The sequence below is a fragment of the Zymoseptoria tritici genome, chromosome 3 (assembly GCF_000219625.1).
Source record: "Zymoseptoria tritici IPO323 chromosome 3, whole genome shotgun sequence".
Lineage (NCBI taxonomy): Eukaryota > Fungi > Ascomycota > Dothideomycetes > Mycosphaerellales > Mycosphaerellaceae > Zymoseptoria > Zymoseptoria tritici.
In genome coordinates this window covers 3,016,943-3,040,398 of record NC_018216.1, presented here as the reverse complement: position 1 = coordinate 3,040,398, position 23,456 = coordinate 3,016,943, and the positions used below count along the sequence as shown (strand labels likewise).

Genomic DNA, 23,456 nt, shown 5'->3' with positions numbered 1-23,456 from the left:
CTCGTAATGATGAGGTCGATCTGGATTCCTGCTAGCAACCCGCCTTACGTTGGTAGGCGACAAGATCACCGACTGGGTCGTAGAGAAAGCCGTCGATAGTATGGCGCTCCATCGGCAATTTCGCTGAGCTTCGCGGATGATTGCTTGGTCCCAGAATCGCGAATTTGTCGTGCGCGATGAAAGCCGAACTATCGACCAGTCAGTGAAATGCTTGTAGATGACCACGACATACCTTGCACTCAGAGACAAGAGGAATGCTGAGATCGAAACATATGCCATTTCGACTTTTCCCATGCTAACCACGGCGATCCAGATCCCATGCCGTTCGGAACTCCCAAATGGTATCTCGCACAACAAAAAAGAAAACAAAAAAATGTCTCAAAAACTCCCAGCCAGAATATCGGCAACACAGCAATCAGCACCAACGCCCACAAAGTCCCAATCCACACCTTTCCAATCAATCAATCAATCTCCATCCAATCCTCCTCCCTCACCTGCAACCCACCCTCCACCGCAATCCCACTCTTCACCCACTCCAACCCCTCAATGACATCCAACCCCTTCCTCCCCATCCTCACCTTCTTCAACAACCCCTCGACACAAGGCCTCGCGCCTTCCCACTCCTTTCCTCTCCCAGCATCCCAATCGCCATCGTCGTCTCCAAATCGGCACCAGATCCAATCGCACCTAGCGATGCGGTGCGTGTTTCGACTCCGATCGATTTTGCCGGGTGGTGCGTCGAAGGGTAGGCGGCCTTCCATGAGTGCGTAGAGGAGCACGCCGAGGGCCCAGCCGTCTGTTAAGCGGCCGTCGTAGGGTTGGCCGAGCAGGATTTCGGGCGCGGCGTAGTCTTCGCTCCCGCAGCGGGTGGTCAGGAGAGGTGATTCGGGTGGTTCGGGAATGCGTCTGGACAAACCGAGGTCGGTTAGGATGACGATTGGTGTGGGATGCGTGCGTGGATCGGGGAGAGATTGAAGAGCGGACTCGGGGAGGTTGACGAGGACATTCTCGAGTTTGATGTCTCGATGTACGATGCCTTGAGTGTGCAGATATCGCACAGCGCTGACAAGTTCGGCGAACATGCGCTGCACGAGATGAGGAGTCAGGAGGTCTCGTTTTTGACTGGCAAAGTCGAAGAGGTCGCCGCCTTGACAGTAAGAGAGAACGAGCAGAGCGCGGGAAGGTTGATATTCGCAGGCTTTGAGGTGGACGAGAGAAGGGTGAGATATGCTTTTGAGCATTTCGACTTCGCGCTTGAGGCTGATTTCAATGCGCTCCTCATCGGCACCTCCAGCAGGTCCGTGCTCGACGATTTTGATGGCGACTAGTTGGTGTGGATCTAGGTGGTCCTCAATCTCAGGCGTGGGATGCGCGGGAATGCGTTCACGGGTTGCCAGCATGACGGTTGAAAAGGTACCTTGACCGAGTTGACGAAGCGGCCGGAATTTCCTCCGCTTATCGTGGATGCCACAATGAACCTCAAGTATCTCAGAAGCAGTACCATCCTCCAGATGAGGAGGCTCCTCCTCCGCTTCGTCACTCCCCGTCCCGCTCGAGGAACTCGGTGGTGGTGTGGGAAGATGCTCTCTCTCGGCACCAGCAAGTGCTGGAGGAGCCGTGCTTGTCAATCCTCGCTGAGTCGCCAAGTATGCCTCCCTCTGCATGTGATACTCTGCCGTATCTTGCACCGCACCACCGCTTGCACCATATGTGACGTGGCGAGGTCTGACGTTGTGCAATTGATCAGGAACGAAATCTGATATACTCCTGGTCCGACCATGCGCTTGTGTGCTGCCTTTGCTGTTATCCTGCGCTCCCGCCAGACCCGCCGCATTGGCTATTGCAGCTTCTTGCATCAAACTCCCATAACCCTTCTTCCTCCTCGTCGACGGCGACTCCGGAGACGTGGGCTGTGATGTGGGTTGCCGAGGAGTCTGTTCGCCCAGAGAGTTGTCCCTCGATCGACCCGATGCTGTAATGCGTCGCTTGCGCCAGAACGAGTCGGTCGAAATATTGACTGAGGGTGAGGGTAGTGGAGTGAGGTCCGTCATGGCAGCAAGATACGGAGAAGGGAGATTCGATCCGTACGATAGCGAGGAATTGAGGCTCGTTGTTGACATGTTCGATCGGAGGGAGGATGTGGTCGGCGGCAGGTGGACTGGCGATGTTATTGAAGTGATTGACTGGAGTGACGCGGATTCCACCGGCGGACTGGCATCGTAGTTGATCGTGGGAGTGTCGCTAGCACGAGCAGCTCCCGCCTTGGTTGGACTGTCCAGATCGGTCTTCAGGGACAGCCGAGCGCTGCCTGGAGGAATCGGCTGAGTACTCCGAGGAGGCAGTAAGACGACGGATGTGTCGAGTGGAGGGAGGACGACGGCCGCGTTATTCTGAGCAAAAGCCTTGTGATTTCTCACCTGGGGCTCAGCGGCAAGCGCAGCGCTTCCTTCATCAGCAACACCCGGCGGCATGAGATCGACGACACGGGCATGCGTGCGGTCCTCCACGCCGGCAGATGGTGCATCATCCGTCGATATCCGAGAAGAGATTTGGCCGTCATCATTGTCCTGGGCCTGCCCTTCACCAACAGCAATATCGTGCGGGGCATCCCCATGAGGGCGGGAGATTGAGCTCATGGCGCGGACATGGGTAAGGCGGTGGTACGCGGTACTCTCAAAGGGTACACTGCGGGAGGCACAGCAGGACCTTGAGAGTTGATGTTTGGATCGAATTTTTGGAGGCCAGCTGCTTGGGTCTTCGGCAATGCAGCAGCGAGGACTGCACGTCGTCGCTTATCGAAACCAGCCTCTCCAATGGACGGTCGCTGTCATGGGCAAAGTTTCACAGGGATGTGTTGACTTGTGCATGCGTTGCTAGGGATTGGTCATTGGTGGTCGAGATGCGGGCAGCTTCAGAGAGTGTGAGGCCTGAGGCATGAACAGAATGCGAGGAAAGTCTTAGCGGACACGAGACAGAGCGAATGGCGTTGCTTTCATTTGCAAAAATAGATGAAGATCTGGGCATTGCGATGCTGCCATGTGCTCTGAGAGGAGAGATCGATCGTGTTTCCACGATCGATACGTTCTATTCCTATCAGAAAATGTCGAGACCCACGTGCAATGTGCACCTCATCTAAATCAAAGCCTGTCCCTTGAACATGCCCTCTCGCACTTCCTTGACCACATCTTTCCGATCATGCCGTCCGACCAATACCACACCCCTCCCTCTCCTTCCCATACGTCCCACTCTCCCTAATCGGTGAATGAAGTCAATCGACGTATGCGGCACATCATACAATACGACGTGCCTGACCTGAAGGGTGTCGATTCCTCGTGATCCCAAATCGGTCATGACGAGGACTTTCGTATTAGACAGCAGTTGGGTCGGACGAGACAGCGTTCCAGGGTCGGAGGCAGATGGGGGAGCGTAGACAAGTGTGTTCTTGTTGTCAGACGATCGGGAGGGAGGCGCGGGGCCAGTAGCAGCTGTGTTGCGAGGCAACGAAGGCGAGCCGGTGAAGGCAGCAAGTGTCTCGCTCATTTTACGCTCGTCGCTGTCTCTGCTTAGAGCTGTGGCATCAATACCTTTTGCGCGGAGGTATGCTGTGAGTTCAGCAGTCTTCTCCCGTTCGTTGACGAAGACGACCACTTTCTTCTCATGTTCGGGACCTTCTTCCGCGGTCTCCTTGCCGATGTCCCAGATTGTTTGCGCGCATGCAAGATCGCGGTTTCCTTGGTAGGGCACTTTGTCGATGTCGACTACGGAGAGTTGGACTCGACGAGGGATGGCGTGCAGGTTTGGAGTCACTAGACGGCGGACGTTCGGATAGCGTTTGTTGAGGTAGGAGTCTAAAGAGCGGGGAATTGTGGCAGAGCAGAGGATGAGTTGGTGTAAAGAGGGCGTGGCGCGGTCGATGATGCCGGATGTGATGGGAGAAAAGGAGCGGTCGAGGAGGGAGTCGGCTTCGTCGATTACGAGATGTGTAACCCGGGAAAGGAGATTTGGGTCGGATTCCGTGATGGATTGCAAGAGGTGAGGAGTGGAGATGACCACATCGATGCCCGCGGGAGAGAAGAGTCGGTTGCGGATGACGGTAGGAGAGACGGAGGATGAGATGGCGGCTGAGCGGAACTTGATGGTGTGGGAGAGAGACTTGAGGAGTGCGCCGACTTGGGAAACGAGTTCGGCGGTCGGGAGAAGTATGATAGCTCGTGGACGCCCAGAGCTGGTATGGTTGATGTCCGGCGTTTCGAGGGCGAAGTTCGCCGACCATGCGGGTTGACGAGTGGCTTCTTCTGCTTTGCGGGCGTCTTCCACTGCTAGCTCGGATTTTTCAACAGCTTCGGCTCGTTTGATGGCATCTACAACAGGGAGGACGTAAGCTAACGTCTTTCCAGAACCCGTCTCTGCGGCGAGCAGAATTGGTTCCATCCCTGCTTGAATCTCTTGTATCGTTCTGGTCTTCTTCTTCTTCGTCATGTCCTGTGTCCCCAGAATCGCAGGTATCGCAAGCCGTTGTATGGGTGTAGGCGAAACGTCCTGCAGTCCTCCCAGTGCTTGCGACGATATCGATCCCTTGACCAAAGGTAATAGATCAAATTCATCAAAGCTGTCCCTTTCCGCCAACTCCTGCTTGATCCGTCCACGCTTTTCATATGACACATTCGCCAACGCCCGCTGCATCTTCAGCGCCTTCATCGGTTCTCTCGTCTTTTCCGGCTTGCCACTATTTGTTCTCGCTTTCAAAAATGCTCTCGCCTGCCGTTTGTGATCCGCCGCTGTCATCTTCTTCTGTGCCAACTCCACCTCCCTCGGTACTGTCGTTCGATTCATTGCACCCCATGGACTATTCCGCGATCGCCTCGTCGTGCGTCCTTCTGATTGTGCTCGTGGTGGTCCTTGGGCGACTTTTTCGGAAAGCACCATTCGTGATGGCTGTCGTTTCTGCACGGTGGCCATGGATCGGGTGGAGGTTCGCCATGATGGGTAGCAGGACTTGTATAATGCGCTGATCTCGCAGAATGGGCAGATCGATGGCGATGCAAGGCGTAGCATCTCGTCTGTCCGCTGATGGCAGCTTCAATCAGATGACATCCAATGCGACCACGCGAGCATTTGAAGCTCGACCTGTCGAGAATAGTTTTGTGAGCGCTCCCCGGTTCGTCACATCGACTAGGGCAATGAAGGTTCGGTCCGCTCCACGGAAAAGACGCCATCTTCTGACGGAAACGTGATCATCGCCATAGCAACTTGGCGGCAAAGCTGGAGCTCCGCGCTGTGCTGCGCGCAAAGCAGCTCGGCACGAGAGCAAAAGCTGAAACCCCAATGTTGTGAGAGCTGCACAACACTTCTTCCTCTTCGACACCACAACTTCCATTCACCAGCAGTCTTTCGCTTCGTCAGCTCTACGCGCATTTCATGTTCTAAAAGCTGCAGAATTCACCACTTCGGCTGGTCATTCACCATCTTCATCGGTTTTTTTGGTTTATTGGCCCGCACGCACCTTAGCCGTTCAACGGCGTGCCCGACATTCCTGGCTGTTTATCCTCCGTACAGCGCACGAGACATTCCAACTGTACCTGGACTACTGCCACGCTGCGCATTCACTGCTCGGCAGCTCCATAATCATGGACTCTGTATGTTGACCTCTCCTGCACCAACTTTCCTCATCTTTCACTCGACAATGTCGTTATCCATCTTCCTCTCGATTTGACTCCCGCTTACACAATGGTTCGCCAGGTGGTCCGACCTCTACGCATTAGCAAGGGCACCCCCAGCTCTTCCCCAAACAAATCTCGTCCACTCTCCGAAGTCGGTAGCAACGAGCATAGGAGAAACAGTCCTTCCTGGAATCAGGTCACCAAGGTTAGTCCTGCACAGAGCTGAAGCTTCTCCACCTCATTGTTATGATTATCATGACTTACTAACACGGTCCTTCAGCAGGCCGATTCCTCACCAACCACAGACACCTCATCTTTCATCAAAGACAACTCGCCGCGCGCATTCTTTCGCGGCCGCGATCCAATGTCGCCCTCTCGCAACGACGAGAACACCTTCAGTACCCCACGCGATGCATCGCCCGGCGTATCACCAAAACGACGTGCAAGCATCGAGCGACTGAAGCAAGCCGGCCGGGTCAAGACCAGCAACATCTTCGCCATGGAGACACGCGATGCATACGATCCACACAACGTACCAATCGTCGAGCGGCCGAGTGCGAACCGACCAAAGAGCCCGGGATTGTTGAACAACAGCTTCACTCGTTTTGACAGCCAGCGCAAGGAAAACAACCCTCTCTCGAGCCCAAGCCGTGGCCACAAGCGCACAGAAAGCCAGACTACACTGCCAATCACCTCTCCATCATGGGAGACACGGACAAACGGCGCTTCAGCACCATCCTCACCCACAAAGTCTGCGCTTTCCCGCAGCAGCCAGTTTGGATCCCCTCTCGAGCAGGACAGCATCCACCAATGGTCCGATGAAGACCGCGCACCCACACCTCGTGCTCGTGCTCTTCATCGTCACAACAAGAGTGTCACATTTCACGAAGATCCGGAAGTAAACGAATACGAGAACCAGACACCAGAACCATCAGTCTCCGCCACATCTGGATCGCGAGAGGGCAGCTACGACTCTGATATACACTACGAGGATTACAGCTTCGAGCGCGGAAGTTCAGCAGACCAGCACCGCGATGACAGCTTTGATGAAGATTTGGAGAATGCGGACAAGACGCCGGTCGTCCTTCCAGAAGCATGGTCGCGCATGTCTCCTCAGGCTGCTCGTACTGAGCTGGTTGATGGTGATGATGATGTGTTCGAGGGCTCTCCAGTCCCGCAACGTCCTGTGCTGGGTCGTTCGGAGAGTGTCACTTCAGATTCAGACTCTCGACCTCTGCCACCACTGCCAGGCGTGATGCGCGCGAGACGTGAGTCCGACGCACTGTTCGCCGCTGCAGAGCGCGCATCCAATGCTGCGCGTTCCCTTCCTGCTCCACCCAAACGTGCTTCCTGTACCAAGGAGGATATCATCAAGATGCGCAACGGTCGCCCGTCTCCAGGACATGCGCCACCTGAAGAGCTCATCGTGAAGAACCTCGACACTGGTGAGACCAAGGACGTTCGTGTGGATGAGAGCGAAGTGGGCGAGGACTCAGTCGTCGCAGAGTTGGCCGAGTTTGCCAATTCGCCTCCTAAAATCTCCCGCGAGAGCATTCTTCGCAATCTCCGCAACTCCAGATACGAGACGGATGAGGATGAATTTGACGCTGAAAAGTCCATCTCTGGAGACAGCCCGGAACGACCGACTTACGAACAGCTCGCCAGAATGCATCCTGATGAAGCAGTTCCATCACGCGAGAACAGCCGCGATGCGAGCGGAAGATACTTTGGAGGATACGATGATGACTCTGAAGTTCAAATCAAGGAGGAGCCCGTGGACGACAGCCAATTCGATATGGGCTCCGTGCCAGCTGTCGAGCAAACACAGACTCTCGCACCAGCTCCCTCTGGCGACTATGACCGTCAGTCGTCTGTCCTTAGGCATGACATTGGCGACGATCGATCTCCCAGTCGTGAGTCCTCTGTCGGACCCGATGCAGAGAGCACCAACCTCGATATCCACAGCGCCAGCCAGCCCACAGCAGAAGTTGACGATGGCAAAGAGAGCCTGCAAGACGCCATGCAACTGCTCACCGTCAAGGACTACTCTCTCAATACCAAGAAGTCACTTTCTTCAAGCGGAGAATTCGAGCTGCCGACATTCCTCAGCAGTGATGGCTTTGACTTTGGCATGAACGACTTTCTGACTCCACCAGCAACCACTTCAGCAGCACCCACGCAGAACGAAGTCATCACCAAGGCACCTTTCCTCCAGCCAGCAGCTGAGATCAAGCCAGCTTACAAGGATTTGCCTCGACCAACTTATGATGGAGCAGACTATTCTCCAGAGGGCACTCCCGAATCGGTCGTCCACCACTCCAGCACCGAGGAGATCTCAGGTTTGGAGGACCACTCTGAATTCTTGGAACAGCCGGAACCACCACAGCAAGCCGTTGAGATCCCGGAGCGTCGCGCTACCATTCGCACAGGTGGCCAGCTCAAGGCACGTCCATCTGCAACACCAGCTGATATGCGCATGATGGCGGAACAGCGACGTCTCGTTAGTGCCGAGCATCCTGTCCCTCCGATCCCTTCAGCATACTCTGCGCAGATGGAAGACACCACCGAAGCTGAGGAAGACGTTGAGGCGACCACACACTCCTCGACGAGCAATGAGTCCAAGGCAGATTCCGGCGTCGAAGCAGGAGATGAGCACACCACCTCCAAGGGCAAGAAGATGAGCCTCAATCTGGACATTCCCGTTGACGACAACGATGATTTTGAATCGGCATTCGATCGCGTGATCGAAGGTCAAAAGGTGCGAGAATCATTTCATTTACTTAAACCCTTCACCAGGTTTGGTCCTGTTCTCAAGCAGACCGTATCTGAGCAAGAATCTGCGGAAGGACGTGTCCGCACTGCGGGCTTCGTCCCTGACGCGCCTACTCCATTCTCACCGCACCAGCATACTAACGCATTTACTCGCACACAGAAGGGTTACCTTATGCGACAGAACACCAAGCTTGTCATCGCTTCAAACAGGAACTTCTCCGGAGACAGCAACGGTACCGCCAAGTCGAACGAGTCCGCTCAGACGACAAGCTCTCGCACAAGCCCTTCCAAGGGCGTCAAGCACGGCAGCAACTCCCGCAAACCGAGTGCGGAGCAATTCCTGCAAACTGAACCGTGGAATGGCAAGGCTCGCCGCAAGAGTCAAAGGCAGGCATCCGCGCAGCAGATGAACGGAGTCGCTCCGCCTCTTCCTGGCCAACCCAGCGCTCTCGGTGTCGTCGACGAAGACTTTGCTGCAGGCACTAGCAGTCTCGAGGATGATGTTGGTGAGGGCGTTGAACGCGGTCGCCTCTTCGTCAAAGTGGTCGGCGTCAAGCATCTTGATCTGCCCATGCCCAAGAACGACCGCCTCTACTTCCAGCTGACTCTCGACAACGGTCTGCATTGCGTGACGACGGCCAGTCTCGAGCTGGGCAAGACGGTACCGATTGGCCAGGAGTTCGAGCTTGTCGTATTGAACGATCTCGAGTTCCAACTCACTCTTTCGACCAAGCTCCCGCCACCACCCAAGACTGAAGCACCAATCTCGCGGCCCTCATCTCCAACCAAGACGCCCAAGCATGGCAAGACGTCTTCCCTCACCCGCTTCCTGGCATCTCCAAAGAAGCGTGCCGCCGAGAAGGAACGTCTGGAGCGCGAGGCCGCCGATGCCGAGAACCGTCGTCGCGATGAAGAAGAAGCACGCCTCCAGCAACGCAAACGTCAATCCGCCCATCCGTCCGCCTGGGACCTGCTCCACACCCTTGTCAATCCCGCCGATGGCTCCTTCGCGCGTGCATATGTCAACCTTCGTGCGCATGAGAAGCAATGCTTTGGCCGTCCTCTAGTTGTCGATATTCCCTGCTACAACGAATGGGCCATTGACGCCGAGTCCGGTAGCTCAAACAACACCTCTGTCCGCTCCAAGCGTGGTACCACCGGTCCCGTGCGCAGGCCACCATACATTGTCGGCCACCTCGAGCTGCAGCTGTTGTACGTCCCGCGTCCCACCTCCGCCACCGACGAGGATATGCCCAAGTCCCTCGGCTCTGCAGTCCGCGAGATGACCAAGGCCGAAAAAGTCATCGAAGTCGAACACGAAGGCCACCTCTCCCAGCAAGGCGGCGACTGCGTACATTGGCGAAGACGATTCTTCCGTCTGACCGGCCCAAAGCTGGTGGCATACCACGAGCACACGCAGCAGAAACGTGCTGTCATCAATCTGAGCAAAGCGAGCCGGCTTGTGGATGACAAGAGTACGCTCGTCTCGGACCCCAAGTCAGGCCATCCAGGTAGCAAGTCCGGCCGGAGAAAGAGTGCTTTCGCAGAGGAGGATGAAGGGTATGCTTATGTCGAGGAAGGGTTCAGGATTCGTTTCGCCAATGGTGAGACGATTGACTTCTACGCCGACTCGACAGCAGAGAAGGAGTTGTGGATGAAAGCTCTCAGCCAAGTCGTTGGCAAGAAAGACGGAAGCAGTTCTGATAAGAAGGGCAAGTGGACCGACCTTGTTTTGCGAAGAGAACGAGCGGGTGGTGGACGGCCGAGCGCGATGTCCACCATGTCGCTTGCTGAGCCGGAAGCGATGAAGAGTGGCACTGAAATTAGAGATTTTACGAAGCCACCGCCACCGCCGAAGAAAGATGGCAATGCGATGAGCAGTCCGAAGAAGGCTACGAGACCGACGACGCCGCCTATGAATCCGAGACGAGGGCATCGGGAGAGGAGCGAGGTGAAGAGCATGATTTTTTGAGCGAAAGATGAGAGAGGAGGAAGGAGAAGGAGAAGGAGAAAGAGTGGTGTACATCCAGACGAGATTCGTTTCTTTCATTTTGTCGATGAGTGTCCTTTCGTTGTCATGGTGGATGGCGTTTTCGTGATGGGTTCGGACTGACCGACTGTAATTACATGACTGACGGCTCGATTGACATGTTGATTATGAAGTGAAGAGAGCTGTCAGTACTGTTGATCAAATGCAAAGACTTATATATCTTACTCTTGTGCTCCTTTGTCGTTTCTGTATCATTGGTTAGGAGTCTTTTGATCACTAGAATGCTTGAACTGTTGTGTTGTATCATCATTACGAGAGTGTTCTTGTCGACGATGTCTCGTCGTCATAACGGCTTAGGGTTACGATATATCAACCCGAATCATCGCCATCATCGACCTCCCATCTATCAACAACAACATCTTCTCAGAATTGCAATGCCTCATCCACGCACAATAATCGTCACCGGTGCAGTAGGTCAATCACCTCAAGTCCAGCTCCAATCCACAATCTAACAACAACCAGAACCGCGGCATCGGCCACGCCATCTGCCAATCCCTCCTCTCGCATCCAAACCTCTCCAACTCTCCCCTCAAACTCTTCGCCGCGAGTCGCAAAGGCGCCAGTCTGGACTTTACAATCACCAACTCCTCCCATCAGGTCTTCTACCCGAAACTGGACGTGACTTCTAAAGACTCCATCCGTGACTTCAACAAGGAAGTCGAGAAATCTGGCATCGAAGGCGAACTCGTGTTGGTCAACAATGCGGGCGTGAATCTCGATAATGAGTATGGCGTGGAGAATGTGAGGAGGACGATGGATGTGAATTATTATGGGACTTTGCATGTAAGTCCATCGCCACCACATGTTTCGCTGCTTGAGAGCACCGTACTGACGACGATAAACTACACAGATGTGCAACACGTTCCTCCCACACGTGAAAGAAAGCAAAGGCCGCATCGTCAACCTCGCCTCCATCGCCTCCCAACTCAAATTCTACTCGTCCGCCATCCAAGCCCGTTTCCGCGACGCCTCCTCCGTCTCCGATCACGAAAGCATAATGCAAGACTTCATCTCCTCTGTCGAATCCTCCAGCGAAGACGCCGCCGGCTTCGGCCCTCCTGCACGTTCCTACTCCGTCAGCAAAGCCCTTGTGCGAAGTCTGACCGCCATCCTGGCAAAGGAGAACCCGGATGTGATTATCAACTGCTGCTGTCCCGGGTGGATCAACACGGAGATGGGAAATTTGGTGGCGAGTAAAGGACGGACGGCGCCGAAGAGTGGAGAGGAAGGAGCGAGGATTCCGGTTAGGTTGGCGGTGGGTGAGGATTTGGGGGGTGTGAGTGGTGGGTATTGGGCGAATGAGAGTGTGAGAGGGACGGGTGACGGACAGGTGGAGGAGGGGTGGAGTTGAGGGAGGTCGTGGAGTTCGCGGGATGGGAGGGGACGGAGGGCGGACAGGATCAGGAAGAGACCGACCGATGAGTGTACCGAGCCCATTGGTCGAATCAAGGGTCGGGATGCTCGCCATTTTGGGCGAAGTTGGTCGGTGTATGCGTCGACGCGGTCCGCCGCCTAAACACGGTAAGCTGGCATGGCAAAGAACCTGTATGCTTGCCAACCCAGACATGCCAGCGTACTTGTACGCCTAAATAAGCTAGCATGCCAAAGTACCTGTACGGTGATTCAGGTCGACATGTCTCCGTACTTTTACGCATAGAACAATCAACACGATGTATGCCTGAGGCATGCATCATGATCTTGACCCCGTGTGATGCGAATTCTGTGCATCATCTACGTGCTTTCCTCTACATCAAATTTGTTTTCTCTGCTTCTACACCGACTCTGAAGACCACCTCTCGACGACTTGCCGGCTACCTTAGCCTTTTGTCAAATACGATCATCCCAGGGTCGATCGCCCGAATTGCCTCACTGCCTCAGACAACGTTTCGATAGTGTCTCCCACAATGGCACCGGCGGATATTCACTTTCTCGTGTTGCAGGGATGCCGTTCGACCTCATGACTATACAGCCACAACTCGAAAGCGATGTACGAACCACCAAGCTGAGCAGTGGCTCTCCACGGACTCCATTAGATCAAATCTCATGACCAAGGCGGGCAGGACGATGAGCTGAATGGACGCGAATCACAGCGCCTGGCGACATTGTCTCGCACACAGCTCATCTATTCTGGGCACCCGCAGGAAGCGTGGACCAGCCAGACAAGCGTGCTCAGGCCATGCAGGCCTGTCTGTCGGCAGATGTGATCATGTGTCAAACTCCAACAATTACTCCGCCCGGGGAACGTGTCGTGCGAACAAGAGTACCAAGCATAAAGATAAATGAGAGTAAGCATGGGTGGCGCCTCACGAGGCAGGTGACTCTATGGGTCAGCAGTAACAAACACTACGGGGAAGCCTATGCATTGGTGGAAAGCATTTACCCCGTGCACGCGTCGGCATCTCCAGACCAGACGGCTGCCGAACTTTGCTACTGCATACAACCATGGCGCTGCCTTGTACGAAGTGCTATCACACGAGCACGAGGCAGTATTGGTGGAATTGGATGTCTCGGTTATAATCTTCACGCTACTCATCCCAGCTTCTTCTCCGTCTTCTCCGCACCAGCGGATACCGGAGCAATGTACCCCAGACGACGACGGTCTGGACTCGCGAAGAGAGCGGCGAGCCGCCACTGGCAGAGATGGATGGCTATTGTGCTCAGGACGGAGCATAAATAGAATGAATGCCCTCGACAGTGACAAACATCATCCTCAAGCACCTGCTCCACCTTGTCGTATCTCCTCCTTTACCACCTCATTACCTTCAACATGATCTCCAAGCCATCTCGACGAGTGGCCGTAGGTCTTCTCGCCAGCAGCGCTCTCGTCGCCGCCGGACCTTGCGACATCTACGCCTCAGGAGGAACACCCTGCGTCGCCGCCCACGGCATCACACGAGCCCTATACAACAGCTACAACGGCGCTCTCTATCAAGTCCAACGCTCCGACGGCTCCAAGACCGACATCAAACCGGTATCCGCCGGCGGCGTCGCCAACGCCGCTGCTCACGACTCCTTCTGCGGCGGCCAGACCTGCACGATCGCAACCATCTACGACCAGTCCGGACGTGGCAACCACCTCACTCCAGGTCCACCAGGAGGCGCATCCAAGCAGTTCGACAACCCCGGCACCGCCACTCCCGTCCACCTGAACGGCGCAAAAGCCTACGGCGTCTTCATCCCTCCCAAAGCCGGATACCGCAACGACCGACCCAACGGCATCGCCACCGGCGACCAGTCCCAGGGCATGTACGCCATCTTTGACGGCACGCATTACAACGGACAGTGCTGCTTCGACTACGGCAACGCCGAGACCAACAACCAAGACACCGGCAACGGCCACATGGAGGCCATCTACTTCGGCAGCTGTACCTTCTGGGGTAGAGGCGCCGGCAACGGACCCTGGATCATGGCGGATCTGGAGAATGGAGTTTTCGCGGGCCAGAGTTTCGCGCCGAATAACAACAATCCGTCGATTAGCCACCGCTTCGTGACGGCGATTGTCAAGGGCCAGCCGGGCAGCTGGGCTATTCGTGGTGGAGACTCCACTGCTGGCGGGGTCTCTACCTTCTACAATGGACAACGACCGAGTCCTGGCTATGTAAGTCAAGCAAAGAGCAGAAGGCTTGCAGCGGTTCAAGACCGTCTCTCGGTCTATGCCAGCGGGCTTGAATCCATCATGAACTCCTCTGAATCTGAGCCATTGCTTACCCATTTTAGAACCCGATGAAGAAGGAGGGCGCTATTATCCTCGGTATTGGAGGAGACAACTCGAACTCCGCGCAAGGAACTTTCTATGAAGGTAAGTCTTCGAAGAGCGTGACCCTTGCGGCGCCCGAGAACCTCTTAGTCCATCTCCCCTTGTTGTCTGAGCGTCGCTAATCCTTTCAGGGTGCATGACAAGCGGATTCCCTTCTGATAGCACCGAGAACGCTGTGCAAGCAAACATCGTCGCTGCGAGGTACTCCACCTGAGTGGCAAGGAAACCGGCATTCCGAGGGCGAGACAGTGATGTATTCGACGCGGAATTGGAGGAGAGTGGACGAAAAGACGACAGTGGAAGCGATGACGAGATACGATTACTTTGTAAAGCCTGGGAGATCATCGTCTTTCCAAAAAAAATTGCTCCCCGGCCTTTCTCCAGAACCAAGTCTCGCTGTGCATCGTAAACTGCAGAGAGTCGTAGGACCAGATCTAGACCTCCGTGATCCCGCTCAAAGTGTACCGCATGTGTCCCAATCCGTTGGCTTAGACTGTGTAGTCGGCGGCTAGGGAATGCGAGGAGGATGTGTACCTAGGAGAGGAATGAAAGCAACGACAATACGTTCGTGCTTCAAGCTCACACCACACCGCCCGAGCCACTGGAGTCCGAGTTGCGTGGTTCGGGTTGAGAGGAGCCGTGGAGGTAATGCGTTCTTGGATGTCGCTGCTCGCTATCACTGCCGGGCAGCACCTCGCAAGAAGAACAACGACATCACTTTAAGAAACTCATCGGACGTGAGTGCCGACAAGACTGCATGATAGTGGTACAACTATCAATCTTCGATTCTCATTCGTTTGATCGTTACATTAATTCATGCTCTCGTGATAATCTATGCTGGGTGTTGTGTCTTCTTATCTCATATTGGTCCAATTCGACCTGGTCGTCATCGCATGTATCAATGTAGCCTCTCCTTATTCCCAGTTAAAAGACGAGAAACCAGAGAAGCCACCGCTCCTTCGTGATCCTTTCGTCGTTCGCAACGCCTGCGATCTCAAAAGCCCACCAAATAGCATTCGTAACAACGACAGCAAGCAGCAGAGCGCAATCCATCATGTCCTCGACGATGTCGCTCATCCGCCGCCTGGAGAAAAGAAACACTCATCTCCTCTCAAAGTCTGGCACGTCCCACCCCTCCTCGTCTTCTTCCTCTCCACTCGACTCGACATCCTCATCACTCTCCATACTTAGTCGAACACTGCCATTGCGACTGCCATGCCTCATTCCACCTCCGATGCCAGGCAAATCCGCCACATCATCGGCATCCCAGTCCGCGAATTCCGAATTTGCATTGTGCAACTCGCGCAGTCGTCTGGGTAATTCTCCAAGCTCGACTTTCATGCTCGTGTCGACCGTGCCATCCGCGTTGCCAGCTTTGATCAAGGCGCTGGCTTCGGTGTAGATGTCCTGCAGCCACAGCTCCGCCTCCTTGAGGATACGGATGATGTGTTCGAAGTATTTGCGAGCCCGCTCCTTCTGCCAAGCGTCTTCCACTATGCGTCTCAAGGGCTTGACGAGGTCGCAAATGGCGCGGAGGCGGTTGAAGTTGAGCGTTGCATTGTCGGTGAGGACGTCGCCATTCGACTCTTGGGCGAAGACATACTCCTTCAGGAACTTCTCTGTGTGCTCGCATACAGTGGAACTCTTTGAGCAGAGACTCTCCACGAGCCAGGGCTGGAGATGCGCCACGAAAGCGGCTGGGTTGACATCCATTGCCTTCCTCGCAAATCGTACAAAGTCGAGCTCGCGAGTATCTCCTTCCCAATCGTGGATATTCCTGGTGAGTGAGCCGAAAACACGGGCAGCGTTGTGTTGATCGGCAAGCGAGGTGTAACTGAGAACGACATGGAGCATGTTGTTGAGGTTCTGATTTTCCTGCTCGACGAAGTACAGGACGCCTTCGTCGATGGCTTCTCGGAGCCGGATAGGCGACTTGTCGGGGTCCATGTACAGACGGAGGAGTTTGCCAGGCGGGAACTCTGGCCAGGTGTGGAAGGCCGACGGATTGCGCGCGTGTCTAGCGTGCAAGAGCCACATGTCCATGTACTCTTGATTGTGGCCATTTCGGCGAAAGAACCACTGAACTTCGACCTGATGGAGCTGAACGGTGCCGTCGTCGCGAATGAGGTGTACGCCTTCATCTTCACTTCGGCCGGTCGGCTCCATGTCAGGGAAGCTGGTATGTCCATCCAGAATCGCATGGATGAATACGAACAGCGCGGTGACCTTCGACGAGTTCTGCTTGATATGGTCACTCAAACCCGGATACTTCGCCTTCAGTTGCGGATCTCCGGTTACTCTCAGCATCTCCCAAGCCCACGTCAAATAGCCTTTGTCGAGCACCGACGCAGTCTCTGCAGGACCCAGTGCCGCGAGCTCTGCAGCAAAGCCCAGGTATTGTGCCCAATCGACGTCGATAGCATTGTAGAGCTCCTTGACTTCCGCGTGGCTTGTAAGAAGGCGATCGACACACTTGCGGTAGAACGTCCAATCCTGTTCGTGGACGTTGTGGAGCGTCGACATGATGAACTCACAAACAAGAGCCCGGACGGCGGTGTTTGAATTGCGACCGACAACCCCGCGGAACCAATGCACGTCGGTGGTGAGATCGTCAAGAAGGTAGAGAGCAGACCGAGGCTGCTGTTCGATGAGGCTTCGAAGCTGTTCGAAGCACCACTTTGGCTTCACGGCACCAGCAGAGTCCGCAACGGCGACGTGCTGGACGTATGCAATGGCAGTGTTGCTCATCAGCTTGATAAGATGATCCGACGGAGTGCCCGGTCTCGAGACAGTTCCCGCCTGGTTAGCCTCGTCTGCCTCCTGCGATCCGGTCTCTGACTGCGCAGGCGAGCTCACGCTGTGCTTCCGGTAGGTCGTGAACAAGAACCGCATGAATGCATCCAACTGATCGTCGAAAAGCTGAGCGACTCTATTGCGAAATTCGTTACTGCCGTGGATCTCAGTCCTCAAACGCTCGGGAATGTCCACCTTTGGCGGCAGCAGCATCCCCGTAGCAGAATCCCAAACAGGTCCGGGCAGGGCGATCTGCTCTTCCAGTGATGTCTTCCGCTGGTAGAACAGAACATAGGCATTGTCAACCCGCTCATTGCCGTTGTTCCAGAATTGACCACCAAAGCATTCGCCTTGCACCTCCTGAACGCCACCTTCGACTGGCGAGACGAAACGATCTTCCAACTTCACCCAATTGCGGGAGTCGGGATGTCCAGTATTTCTCAGCAGAACATAAGACCAGTAGTGACCTAGGTTGAGCGTGCCCTGATGCACAATGACTCCAACAAGCTCAAAGACATCCATGTCGATTTCGGCTTCCGGATTGTCCAAGTGCTTCCGATGGTAGCGCGACATGTCGATCGACTGTGGAAAATCGAAGCGATCGTTGACTTTGCCGTCAATGCCGAGCATGGCCTCGAATGTGAACCTCTTCAGACAGAATGTCAGGTTGTCGGGCATCTCCTCCGGACACGCACGCTTCATAGCATTGACGAGGCGGCCACCATCGTCCGCGTCGCAAGCCATGCATTTGTACTTGTTGGCGCCCTCCATCGGCTCTCCTTGCACAAACTCTTGCAGGCTGTCCTGGAGCGACGCCTTGTTCTTGACGATGATGGGGAGATCGACAAATGGCTCAGTCTTGGGGGAAACATGTCCACACTCTCCTTTGATCTGAGAAATCAGCTTGCCAGTGAAGAAACCTTTCAAGGTAGTCTTTGACACCTCGTCAGGCATACTGGCTTCCAGCTTGCTGAGGAAGTCCTCGTAAAAGCCATGCACATCCTCCTGGCTGTCGACCTGCACATTGAGCACTTTTGCGAGTTCGTTCGTTGCGCTGGTCCAATTGTAGTCGTTCTGCATGTGGGCAAATAGGTTCTGCACATGGCTCAACAGCTCTTGCTTTTCTGGATCGACCAGCTCTGTATCGAAGATGAACTTTCGAAAATGTACATTGCCGTATAGCTGTTGCAGCAGAGAATTCATGTAGCAAGTCATGCCAAGGTTTGTGAGGCCGCTGCACTTAGCCGCGGGACGCAGCCACTCCGAATGACCAGGATATCTGTCGTGAGGATCCGGCGCGATTTGGAAGACCGACCCGGTTGCTTCGAGAAGAGCCTCAAAGTCATCCGAGGATTCGCAAGCACTCTCAACGAGGTAGAATGCGAACTTCCGGGTCGGGCTCGAGATCAGAGGATGTGAGTCTGGAAATTGCAGTGGCGGGAAGAGAAGCGTCGTGAAGATCCTCAGCGAAAGTCCATCGAGGCCGAGGGGCTTCTTGAAGCTGCGCACGACAGTCAAAACTTCGTAGATGAGCTTGAGCAGACCGCGCATTGCCATATCAGAGACAGGCAGATCGACGGACTCGGTATGCCGATGAGCCCACATACGATCAAGAAGAGTGGTGAGAAGTGCGCGAACTTCCTCCTCGTTGTTTCGAAGCTTCCTGTTGACGAGCATGAGATCGGTTGTCAAGTCGAAAACAAATGAATGAGAAGGTGTCTTCAATGCTTGCTCCAGGCAGCCCATAAGAATACCCATGTATAGCTCGGCAACTTCAGCATCAGAAGTGTGGTCCAGGACGAATGATTTCACGAGCTTCGCGGTGAAGCTGGCGATGGCAACTTCGTCATGAAACAGCATCTGCTTGTGCAGTTCATTCGTTCGAGGGTGAATTTTGAAGGTCGTCCACACGGAGTTCTGACGGCGAAAGGCTTCGACCAGAGTCTTCATGGTCATCTCCAATAAAATCCTGCGTTCCGCCCGTTGACCACTTGGGAGGCTCAAGGCAAGGAAGCAGATATCGATCATGCGATCAGTGAATCGAGCGGCGTCGTCGATGATGCAAGATGTCATAGCTTCCTTCGGCCGCTCTGGTCGATCATCAGCATCGAAGGACTGAAAGTGTTGAATGCTGCGCCACACACCTTGCAAGAAAGAAACCAGGCACTCCATGGTGCTGATGAGTTCGCGAAAAAGTTTTGGCCGCATCTTGTCTGTGATGACTTCGACAAGTAGGTGGATGCCTCGAAGAAGAAAGGTCTCTTCTGCGACACCCAGGCGAGCAAAGTCTGTCAGATGTGTTTTGAGGACGAAGACCGAGAAAAGCGTGCGCCACTTGTTGTCAGGCGGACATAGATCTTGTACTGATAGATCCGTTGACACGACCCGATCTCGTGGCTGAGCAGGAACTCGGACGTGGGTGAGGAATTGAAACATCTGTACTGGGTTAGTGAAGTCCTTCTTTCGAGGACAGTCGGATGCTACTGACCTGGTTCGCAATGGCAGCCGGGCCGTCGATGAGTCTCTCCAAATGATCGTACTGTGCCAGAATCTCCTCTTCCACAGCACCTGAAGACGTCAACACGACTTCCAAGTCACTTTGCAGAGTATGTTTCGGGCAGACTATGATCACACCTGTAGAATGCAGTCCAATTTCCGAAAGCTCCTTGTTTGCGCAGACAGTCAAGTCAAGTGCCTGGCCACCGAGAATGACACGATTCTCTGCCGCACCAGTGATCTTGGGCAGTTCGGCAAGCAATTCGGCCACCGTTGAAGTTGCGGTGTATTGAAGTCGACAGATCTTGGTGTGAGGCTGACCGCCCCCATACACCTGCATCGTAGCGAAGATTGACTCCTTAGAGTCTTTGTTGGCCAGGCACAAGTCTAAAGGAACATCGGCAGTGGGAGCATAGGAGGAATGCTTGCTGCGAAGTAGGACAGCGTCCAGAAGAGCGATTTGCCGGATGATGATGTGCCCATTCCCGTCTCTGAGTTCCTTGGACGACGAGCTCGCATACAAAGAGCATATGCGTTCAATCTGCTGACGTGCAAAGGTAGCGTGGCACTTCGCGACGGACGTCTTGTTCCAATTCTGTGAATCATGCTCAAAAAGAGCATTGCACAGAGCATCCGTGGCCAAAGTGTCAATCTCCGGAATGTCGGTGCTCTCCGCAGCTTGCACGAGCTTATGCCATTGTGGTAGCTCCAACATCTGAGAGAACTCATTGCGCAGACTAGGCGACATTCGACCCTGTTCCTGTAGGGATGATCCGAAGAGTCTCAGCGACGTGCGGGTTGTGTATTCCAATGGCAGATGAATCGCCTCCTCCGACAGCAATCTACGCAGCAGATCCGACGCGATGGATCCTGGTCCGTCGGCCTCCGCCCAGTAGGAGAATCTCTGCCAGGCAAAATCTCGACTGTGGTTGTTGAGTGCAAGCTCACCAATAGTGTACTTGGCCAATGTATCCAACACGTCCATACCCACGTCGATGTCAGGCAACGACATGAGACGCATGAGTAGCCCGAGCCTGACGTTCAATGCCCCAAGGTGAACGCGGTAGTCTCGTGTGCTGTCGTCGCGCACTCTGTTCACAAACATGCTCAGCTCGCGAAGGACGGCATGTAACGGTAACATGTTGAGCAGATCTCCCGGCGCTTCAGCAGGATCAGCGAGGCGATGTACGAAAGGCGTGAGGATCTCGGCGCTCGTGGATGCGCGCTCATTTGCCTCGAGGATGTTCGGTACACATCGCTTGAAGATCTGCAGGCGGTCTTCGGCAGTGAAGTGATCGCTGGTGAAACGCTGCAACTCAAGGCTAGCTGTGGTGCGTAGTTGCATCAGCAATGGATCATTGTCCCAGATGTCAATCTGCGACATGATGTCGATGCTAATGAAAGCTGTGGCGAGGCGTTTCTCCGGGTCACTGCAGAGCTCGGTCTTCGGCTGAATGATTTCGAACAGACCGCGCAGCAAGTCAGCGGCGTCCCTACCTAGCTTCGACGGTGGAGTGACCGTGAATTTGTTCGCGAGGTACAGCAGATGATCCAAGTCCAAGTAGCGACGAACATCAGACAGGACCAGAAATGAAGCCTTGGAAAATTCGGCTTCCACGCTGTTAGTACACGCATGCCAGATGACGTCCGTGTCCAGATCGGTGTACGTGCAGGTTGCGGCGAGAAAGCCGATGATGTTCTGGCTGTGACTGATCAGGGTGGCGTGTGAATTGGGCCCGAATATGTACTTTGTCATCTCATTCTTCCGCATGAAACGCGCAGCGTACTGCAGCACCGGTTTCTCGCAATTTCCGTTCTGGTTCTGCTTAAACAGCTTGAGGAGGAGGAGGCTGAGCTGTGAGATTCCTGTATTGCGTACATCCATGATCTCGCTGAACACAAGCTGTTTGAGGGCTTGAAGGACGTAAGAGTATCTCATCAACGCCACGAGAGTTTCTTGATCGCCATTGCTGAGGTTGCGCAGGAGACGTGCGATTGAAATCTCGCCATCGGCCTCTACCAACAAGGCATCACTTTCTGACTTGATGAAGACGTTGTACAGGCTTGCAACTCCATCGTCGTCGCGTGTCTTTGCTAGGAAGGCCAGAGCCCTGCTAGCGACCATGATGGCGTTGAAGTGAAAGCCATCAGGCAGTGCTCGAGGGTGCTTTTCTCCAATAGCGGGAAGGATGTAGGTATGAATTGTGTCCAGTACTTTCTCAAGCTGCTTGGAATCCTCCAAACCCATGGTGGAGAGCATGCGAAGGATCGAATCGATGGCAGGCCAAGCATTCTGTACAGCGACATGGTTGACTGCCAGCTTCTCCAAGAGTGTCGTCAGTGCCGGCAATGCGGCAGGATCTTGCAAAAGGCTCCGCTGCGTGAGTAGTCGCAGGTCTGCTGGTTTCACGTCCAGAGCGAGGTCGAAGTATGCGAGATCGGCATTGTAGAGCTGGACCGCCTGCACCAGATTGTGCACCGAACCTAGAAAGGGAATGAACTGACGAGTCTGTGCGATTTGCCCGGAATCTCGTCGCGCAACGGCGGAATCCAGGATACGAGGTAGAATCGTCACCAGTCTCGTGCTCAGCTCAGCAATGTCAACGAAGAATCCTTCGACGATTCTGCGCAAAGGCCGGATCCCAAAGCGGCGTGCCAAGTCGTCCGCGAATCGATCCTCGGAGATGGCAAAGAACATGTGCGCAAAGGTGATGATGCAGGTGAAGAGTTCAGTCTCATCAGTATACGCTTGTTGCCACACGTCCGATAAGTTCCGGGTTTGTTCAAGATGGCCATGAAGCCACTGTTGAAGGATGGCCACCCAGTCTGGCTCCAAGGCTTGACCTTTGTGAAGACGTGCTACACATTCCTTCAACTGATTGTCACTGGACATGTTACTGCCAGGTGACAAGTCGGGACCGCCACCGAATGAGAAATCCATACTTAGGCCAGTCTCATCGTGGAGCTCGATCGCGTTGTGGTAGGTTGCGCCGACTTCGTCCGGCGGAAGAGCCACGATTTCGGGACTCTGTGCGGTGGACAATGATGATGTCTCGGCGTTGGTATCGTCGACCTCCTCGCTCAATTTCTGTCGCTTCCGGGTGAGTTCGGGGTTTGCGTCTGCGACGGAATCGCGGGACCAAGTGGTTTCGTTGTTGACGGCGTCCGCCATGGTCTTGCGCTGGGAGTGCAAGATCAAGAAGTCACAAACATGTTGTTTGCGCTGGTGACATGTCGGGTGTAGCAAGCATGGAATATGCGTGGCGGTGTAAGGATGGGAATATGCGGTGAAGTGAAGTGTTGAAAGTAGGTGGTGAGGTCGTAAGGCTGTCAAGAATGTCGCTAGGATGGGCTGTGGCGCAGGCGTGTTTGTGCTACGCGATCAGGCAAGCACGGTCTGACTTCTTTCTTCGTTGGCGAAGGTCGTGTACTCTGCGGAGTCGATGTCGTATGAATCGACGGGTTGAGCTGAAGTGTGACGAGAAGAAGACGCAGGCAAACGCGTTGAAAGATTCCGTTTGCTGTTCGTGACTTCTTAATAGAGGAGGACGTGTCTGGGTTTCGGAAGTGGAAGCTTGCAAAGTGTACTGTGGATACCGCGGATAGCTTCCGAGCCAATCAGAGAGTAGGCATGCCGCGGGGCACAACGGCGATCTCTCCACAAGCGCAACTTAACCAAGTGAATGAATCAACATCTTGTGCAAATTACTACGATGGTACAGGCTAATCTCAATGATGGAGCTGCACGATGAGACATGTGTATTAGCAATCGTCGTACTTCGTGAAAAGCACGGACGATGAAAAGGTTGAAAGGAGAAATCCGAACATTCCGCCGACATATGACGTGTCACAAAGAGAGAGATGAGACAGCCATTCGTAATCATTGATTCTCGATGTCGACATGCAAATGCTCGATAGGGTTGCAGTC

General features: G+C 54.4%; 4 protein-coding genes across 4 annotated transcripts; 2 read left to right on the top strand and 2 right to left on the bottom strand.

The window, feature by feature from the left end:
- Positions 1–482: 482 nt before the first annotated feature.
- MYCGRDRAFT_11429 (uncharacterized protein) lies at positions 483–2,081 on the bottom strand (the record flags this gene model as incomplete). The annotated part of the gene is made up of 1 exon (XM_003854017.1): positions 483–2,081. A coding segment is annotated over one exon (1,599 nt), but the record flags the coding sequence as incomplete, so codon positions are not given.
- A 1,051-nt stretch (positions 2,082–3,132) lies between these two features.
- On the bottom strand, positions 3,133–5,248 carry MYCGRDRAFT_70401 (uncharacterized protein; the record flags this gene model as incomplete). Its single annotated transcript, XM_003854016.1, has 1 exon — positions 3,133–5,248. The coding sequence occupies one exon, from the start codon at positions 5,053–5,055 to the stop codon at positions 3,133–3,135; it is 1,923 nt and encodes a 640-aa protein (XP_003854064.1).
- A 379-nt stretch (positions 5,249–5,627) lies between these two features.
- MYCGRDRAFT_92079 (uncharacterized protein) lies at positions 5,628–11,833 on the top strand (the record flags this gene model as incomplete). Its single annotated transcript, XM_003854175.1, has 5 exons — positions 5,628–5,636; positions 5,740–5,865; positions 5,941–10,383; positions 10,945–11,265; positions 11,333–11,833. 5 exons carry the CDS (start codon positions 5,628–5,630, stop codon positions 11,831–11,833), a joined length of 5,400 nt encoding a protein of 1,799 aa, XP_003854223.1.
- A 1,390-nt stretch (positions 11,834–13,223) lies between these two features.
- On the top strand, positions 13,224–14,453 carry MgABFB2 (putative alpha-L-Arabinofuranosidase B; the record flags this gene model as incomplete). Its single annotated transcript, XM_003854176.1, has 3 exons — positions 13,224–14,080; positions 14,200–14,281; positions 14,371–14,453. 3 exons carry the CDS (start codon positions 13,250–13,252, stop codon positions 14,451–14,453), a joined length of 996 nt encoding a protein of 331 aa, XP_003854224.1.
- Between the last annotated feature and the right edge of the window lie 9,003 nt (positions 14,454–23,456).